We start from the raw sequence: 7,500 nt of genomic DNA on the forward strand, positions 1-7,500 counted from the left end.
TGAATATTAATCCACGGTGGTGACATTTGAGTGACAATCACATCAACTATGGATACCTGCAATAGCTGCCAACCACCACTGGAGGGAGACAAAACCTCATGTTGGACAAACCATCGCCAATGCAAGGTAAGTTTCAACTTTTATCGCTTATCGAGCTTTCATTGATCATAAATTGTTTTCAAACATATAAAATATTACAAAAACACAAGTAGAGCCTGGACTGTGAGCACAGTGCTTAGTAGTCGTGTTTGTTTAAGGCCTACTGAAATGAGATGTTCTTATTTAAACGGGGATAGCAGGTCCATTCTATGTGTCATACTTCATCATTTCGCGATGTTGCCATATTTTTGCTGAAAGGATTTAGTAGAGAACATCCATGATAAAGTTAGCAACCTTTGGTTGCTAATAAAAAAGCCTTGCTTGTACCGGAAGTAGCTGACTGTGTGAGCGTGACGTCACGGGTTGTGGAGCTCCTCACATCCGAACATTGTTTACAATCATGGCCACCAGCAGTGAGAGCGATTCGGACCGAGAAAGCGACGATTTCTCCATTAATTTGAGCAAGGATGAAAGATTCGTGGATGAGGATAGTGAGAGTGAAGGATTAGAAAGAAAAAAAAAAGACAGGGCAGTGGGAGCGATTCAGATGTTAGTAGACACATTTACTAGGATAATTCGGGAAAATCCCTTATCTGCTTATTGTGTAACTAGTGTTTTAGTGAGATTATATGGTACCTGAAAGTCGGAGGGGTGTGGTGACCGCCAGTGTCTCCGGTGGTAGGAGGTAATAGTTCGCAGCTGCAGGAGGACGCAAGCTCCGCTCATGTCTACGGTAAGAGCCGACTTATTACCAAAAAATGTCTCACCGAAACCTGCCGGTTGACATGGTCGGGAACCATGTTTGCTTGACCGCTCTGTTCCATAGAAAAAGCTTCACCTTCAGGAATGTAAACAAGGAAACACCGGTTGTGTTTGCGGTGCTAAAGGCAGCTGCAATACACCGCTTTCCACCTACATCTTTCTTCTTTGACGTCTCCATTATTAATTGGACAAATTGCAAAAGATGCAGCAACACAGATGTCCAGAATACTGTGTAATTATGCGATTAAAGCAGACGACTTGTAGCTTGGATCGGGCTGGAAAAAAATGTCCGCTACAATCCGGGACGTCACGTGCACGCGTCATCTTTCCGACGTTTTCAACAGGATGCTTCGCGCAAAATTTAAAATTGCAATTTAGTAAACTAAACCGGCCGTATTGGCATGTGTTGCAATGTTAATATTTCATCATTGATGTATAAACTATCAGACTGCGTGGTCGCTAGTAGTGGCTTTAAGTAGGCCTTTAAAGACTACATGTCAACCGGCAGTTTTCGGTAAGAAAATTGTGGTAATAAGTCGCCGCTTACCGGAGACATCAGCGGAGCTTCCGTCCTCCTGCAGTTGCTGTGACTTCCTTCAGAGACTCTGGCGTCAACACACCCGTGGCCACACCCCTCCGACTTTCAGGTACCGTATAATCTCAGTAAAACACTAGTAACACAATAAGCAGATAAGGGATTTTCCCGAATTATCCTAGTAAATGTGTCTAATAACATCTGAATCGCTCACACTGCAATCGCCTTTTTTTTTTCTAGTCCTTCGCTCTAAATTTCCTCATCCACAAATCTTTCATCCTCTCTCAAATTAATGGGGGAATCGGCGCTTTCTCGACCCGAATCGCTCTAGCTGCTGGTGGCCATGATTGTAAACAATGTTCAGATGTGAGGAGCTCCACAACCTGTGACGTCACGCGCACATCGTCTGCTACTTCCGGTACAGGCAAGGCGTTTTTATTAGCGACCCAAAGTTGCGAACTTTATCGTGGATGTTCTCTACTAAATCCTTTCAGCAAATATATGGCAATATCGCAAAATGATCAAGTATGACACATAGAATGGACCTGCTATCATTTCATTTCATTTTTATTTATCTCATTCATTGATGTGCATTTAGAACGATAAATAATAATATCACAATTATACAATTTAAATTCACACAATTCCTGAGAAGGAGCAGGATGAAGAAAATCTTATAATTTCCTGCCCACTTTGACATAATACATTATCTTACTTCATGAATATCGTTTAAGCCGACACATGTATCCAAATGTAATGAAACAATCAGAAACAGAAAACACAAGAAAAACACAACAAGTGCAAAACTTCATAAAGTATAAACCAAACCAAGAAAATAATAGTAATAATTACGGGTGGGCAAATTAGTGCGTTAATTATGAGTTAACTCATCAATCTATTAACGCCGACAATTATTTTATCGCACATTTGCGTATGTTGTTTACATGCTTTTATTTTGTTAACGTCTTGTCTTAACAAGATGGCGTCGCCCGGCGTGGAGGGGCTCTTGGTAAAGATGGAACATTTGGCAAAAATAGCGGACAATTCTGCAAATGTCATGGCTGGCTTACAGCGTGGTCACTCCGGGATCACTTACGACCGCCAGACAATTCTGGATGTGGATAGATCGGGCCGTTTTGGACTGAATGAGGCGTGCTTGCTAAACCGGCTAGCTAGCATGGGAATACTTTGCCGGCTACATCCAGCGGCCTGTGAAGCAGCGGAGTATATGTGTTGTCTGTCTATTTATGAATAATGCAGACCAGGAGTGTTGGCTGAGTTCTTAACGTTTGCTTTCAGAGCGTGCATATCACAACATACAAGATGCCGTCATGGCGACACAACCTATACCGGGCTACCGCGCATGCTCCTCACTCCTGTTGCATGCTGGGTAGGGTAGTTCTTTTTTTCCCTGGCTCATAACATCACAATATAGTACCATGTATATGATGCCTTCAGTTTATCAAAGCACCAAGCAAACAATCGGAAAATTCCCATCATATCAATTCCTAGATATGGTCATAATTATTTTAAGTGCACTACGCAGAATAAACACAACATTATTAATATTGCTACTACGGATAATTTGATCAAAAATTCCCTAAAACAGCCCACTACCTATAATATAAGTTTTTTAAACATAAGATCCCTGATTAAAAAAATGTTTCTGCTGTTACCTCAGAAATTGCCTGTTCAGATGTTATGATTGTGGCTCAGAGATTTGTATGTAGATTATATTTATTTTCCATAACAAACAGGATAACTTAAATACCCTGGCAGTGGCAATAAGCTTAAATGTTTGTATTTACATTTTTGGAGTTGATTTTCATCAAATATGCTATTTAATTGCTACTGTTTAACAAGGACTGATTTAAATTGTGTTTGCACAACAAATGTTTTGGCGCTTTTGTTCATGTGGGAGAATATTCCAATAAAGGTGCACTACACACTACTTTTGAATTCATTATTGGGCTTTGTGTATAAAATGCAGTTAATCGCGATTACTCAGAGAAATAGTGCGATTAACTTTGATTAAAATGTTTCATCGTTGCCCAGCCCTAGTAATAATATAATATACACCTCACGGAATGATACAGAGCAAATACAAAACCAGACAAAAATTAAGTAAAATAATAAATAAAAAACAAAATGTAAACATTTTGTTTTATCCCCGTTTAAATAAGAACATCTCATTTCAGGAGGCCTTTAATCGACGGTGGTGATAATGGCGTCAACTATGTGTACCTGCAGTAGCTGTGAACCACCGCTTGAGGGAGACAAAATTACAGTAATAATATAATATACACCTCACGGAATGATACAGAGCAAATATAAAACCAGACAAAAATTAAGTAAAATAATTAATTAAAAACATTTTGTTTTATCCCCGTTTAAATAAGAACATCTCATTTCAATAGGCCTTTAATCGACGGTGGTGATAATGGCGTCAACTATGTGTACCTGCAGTAGCTGTGAACTACCGCTTGAGGGAGACAAAATAATAGTAATAATATAATATACACCTCACGGAATGATACAGAGCAAATACAAAACCAGACAAAAATTAAGTAAAATAATAAATTAAAAACATTTTGTTTTATCCCCGTTTAAATAAGAACATCTCATTTCAATAGGCCTTTAATCGACGGTGGTGATAATGGCGTCAACTATGTGTACCTGCAGTAGCTGTGAACCACCGCTTGAGGGAGACAAAACCTCATGTTGGACGAACCATTTCCAAGGCAAGGCAAGGTGAGACATGACTGGAGTTTCAACTTTTATTACTTATTAAGCTTTCATTTTTTTATAAATCGTGTTCAAACATTGATTTGGTTATAAAATGTGGAGCCTCGACTATGATCAGCGTGCTTAGTAGTCGTGTTTGTTAAATAGTGCCTGAAGGACCCCTGCTGTGAAAGGGGAGGAGTCACCGGGGGGCCAGAGCAAAGTGTCCCCCCGAGCGAAGGAGCCCTCAGTCCCCGGCAGCATGCGACCCGACACCCGCGACTAAATGGACGAGAAGCCCGAGCTGTCTTGAGTTGTGTTGACCGACAGCCGCCGGTAGGATGGCCGCCAACTTTCGCCTCGTCTTGTCCGCGCTGCTGCTCGCCGTCTCGCCGCCGCCTTCGGCCGCCTTGGAGCCCGCGGACCTGCTGTACGAGTCCGCCGTGCAGGCCTTCTACGCCGGCGACTACGGCGGCGTGGTGCGCCTCATGGAGGCGGCGCTGGGCAGCCACGCCGAGGTCCGCCGCGCCAAAGTCCGCTGCCGGCTGAGGTGTCAGGACCAGCACCGCTTCCGGGAGGGCTTCACCGAGCTGGGCTTCTTCGACGTGGTTCTGCGCCGGGCGGCGTGCATGGACGCCTGCGTGGAGGAGGCGGTGGGCGTGCAGTCCCTGCATCGAGTCAGCGAGGACGTGGTGCAGGACTTCAACCGCAGGATTCCTTACAACTACCTGCAGCTGGCCTATCGCAAGGTAGGCCGGGGTCACCGTGGGTGATGGGGGGGTCACTATTGTCCACTCAGTGTGCGTCCTGCTGCGGCTTCCTCCTCTTCATCGTCACCGTCCTCAGCTGTTGCCTAGCAACGTGGTGATGCGGGCTGGTGATTGGAGGAGACCTCTTGCAAGTCATGCACAGCAGGGGTCCCCAACCACTGGTCTGCGGGCCACACAAGAAGTTAAAATTTTTTTTTTTTAAAAATCGTATTTTATTTTAATTTTTTAATTATTAAGTTAATTAATAAATCAACATAAAAAACGCAATATACTGTATTTCCTTGAATTGCCACCGGGGCGATATTTAAAGGCCTACTGAAAGCCACTACTACCGACCACGCAGTCTGATAGTTTATATATCAATACCGGCGCGGTATAACTCGGTTGGTAGAGTGGCCGTGCCAGCAACTTGAGGGTTGCAGGTTCAATTCCCGCTTCTGCCATTCTAGTCACTGCCGTTGTGTCCTTGGGCAAGGTACTTTACCCACCTGCTCCCAGTGCCACCCACACTGGTTTAAATGTAACTTAGATATTGGGTTTCACTATGTAAAGCGCTTTGAGTCACTAGAGAAAAGCGCTATATATAAAAAAAATATATATATATTAACATTGCAACACATGCCAATACGGCCGGTTTAGTTTACTAAATTACAATTTTAAATGTCCCGCGGAGTTTCTTGTTGAAAACGTCGCAGAATGACGACACGTGTTTGTTATGTTTCGAGTTGTAGCGGACATATTAGCCCAGCACCACACACGGCTAAAAGTCGTCTCTTTTCATCACATAATTACACAGTAATTTGGACATCTGTGTTGCTGAATCTTTGGCAATTTGTTCAATGAATAATGGAGACTATAAAGAACAATGCTGTTGGTTTGTTTGTTGTGAAGCTTTAACACAGAGCGGTCAAGCCGACATGTTTTTCTACGTCAACCAGCATGTTTTGGGATGGGAAAATTGTGATATATATATTACCGGAGACATCAGTGGATTATGGGTCCTCGTGCAGTTGCTGTCAAAAAAGGCATCTGTGAGCTTGGCTTCTCTCTGAGACACTGCCTGTTCACCGCAGCCATCCGACTTTAAGGTATGTCTTTACAATCTCACTAAAACACTATTAAAACAATAAGCAGATAAGGGATCTTCCAGAATTATCCTAGTAAATGTGTCTAATTATATCTGAAACGCTCACACTGCCGCAGCCGTCGCTTTTTATTTTATTTTATAATTTTTTTTAATTTACTAGTCCTTCACTATCACTATCACTATCCTCATTCACAAATCTTTCATCCTTGTTCAAATTAATGTGGAAATTGTCGCTTTCTCAGTCCGAATAGCTCTTACTGCTGGTGGCTCCCATTATAAACAATGTGAGGATGTGAGGAGCCCTCACACCGGTGACGTCATCGTCTGCTACTTCCGGTAAAGGCAGGGCTCTTTTATTAGCGACCAAAAGTTGGGAACTTTATCATCAAAAATATGGCAATATCGCGAAATGATTAAGTATCACACATAGAATGGACCTGCTATCCCCGTTTAAATAAGACAATCTCATTTCAGTAGGCCTCTAATTTAAAACCTCTTCTCACTCCTGCGCTTACCAAAGGCATGCGGTAAAAATTTCAGTGTGATGTAAGGATACCATCATGAAAAGCACATTTAATATAAAAACGTTATTATGGTCTTACCTTTACTTATAAATGAAGTCCATGCGCAGCTCCTTCTGATCAAAAGCATCGATAACTTGTTTATAGAAGTCTTCCTTATCTTTCTTCAGATTTAAAAGTATCTCTGTCTCGATGGAGATCTTCCTTTATCACCTCCTGCTTCGGTTGAAAGTCCAGTTTAGAAAACTGCTATCAGTTAGCTCGGCTCCCCACGTGCGGGCGACGACAGAATTATCCTCGGACAACTCCCCCTCCCGTTCTGCTCCGTGGGTGATCTCTTTATCCCACCGCTGCCACCATGAAGTGTTATTGTATAAATAATACGCTGGGTATCTAGGACTGGATAATGATTTATTTCAGCCCGGTTGTTTACATAGCCAGCATAGGAGTGTTACATCCTAAAAGGTCCGTCATATCCGTCCCAGCACATATCACGTCACTCTTGTCACTTCTTCTGCAGCTGAGTAGTCGCAAGAAGAATCACTAGCGCCCTCTACCACCAGGAGGCGGGAGTTATTTAATGACTCATATTTGACACACGCAGCTATGGTATATTAATAAAACTTAGCTGCTTACTGTTCTTTTTAGCATATTCAATAGCTTAATTCCTACTGAATAGCTCTTAATCTTCTTCCCTTTATGCGATTTCAAATTACCGGTATTGAAATCAGCCTCGTCCATTTTGAAAATGATGACAGGGGAAGTGTCACTCGTGACGTGACGAGTTTGACCCTGCAGTAATTCACGGAAATAAAGTATACATTATATATCGGTCCGTAAGACAACATTTCAGGCGTTGACCGGGCCACAGCTACAAAAAGGTTGGGGACCACTGATGAACAGCATAATCATGTCTAATATTTAAAGATTGACATCCAAACAAGTGTAGTGACTAGTGTTGTGCGAATTGATACTGAAACATCGACACCGCCGATACCAGAC

The 7,500-nt window shown here is 42.4% G+C and overlaps 1 protein-coding gene across 1 annotated transcript in view; it reads left to right on the forward strand.

Annotated features, from left to right (window-relative positions):
• Positions 1 to 7,500, forward strand: part of p3h2 (prolyl 3-hydroxylase 2) — a 165,822-nt gene that overhangs the window by 286 nt on the left and 158,036 nt on the right. The window contains exons 1-3 of the mRNA XM_061883065.1: positions 1 to 126; positions 4,079 to 4,147; positions 4,289 to 4,869. The exon at positions 1 to 126 is cut by the window's left edge and continues 286 nt beyond it. Of these exons, the coding sequence (XP_061739049.1) occupies positions 4,462 to 4,869 (408 nt within the window). The 5' untranslated portion in view covers positions 1 to 126; positions 4,079 to 4,147; positions 4,289 to 4,461. The remainder of the gene's footprint in view (positions 127 to 4,078; positions 4,148 to 4,288; positions 4,870 to 7,500) is intronic.

This window comes from Nerophis ophidion, linkage group LG22, assembly GCF_033978795.1.
Source record: "Nerophis ophidion isolate RoL-2023_Sa linkage group LG22, RoL_Noph_v1.0, whole genome shotgun sequence".
NCBI lineage: Eukaryota > Metazoa > Chordata > Actinopteri > Syngnathiformes > Syngnathidae > Nerophis > Nerophis ophidion.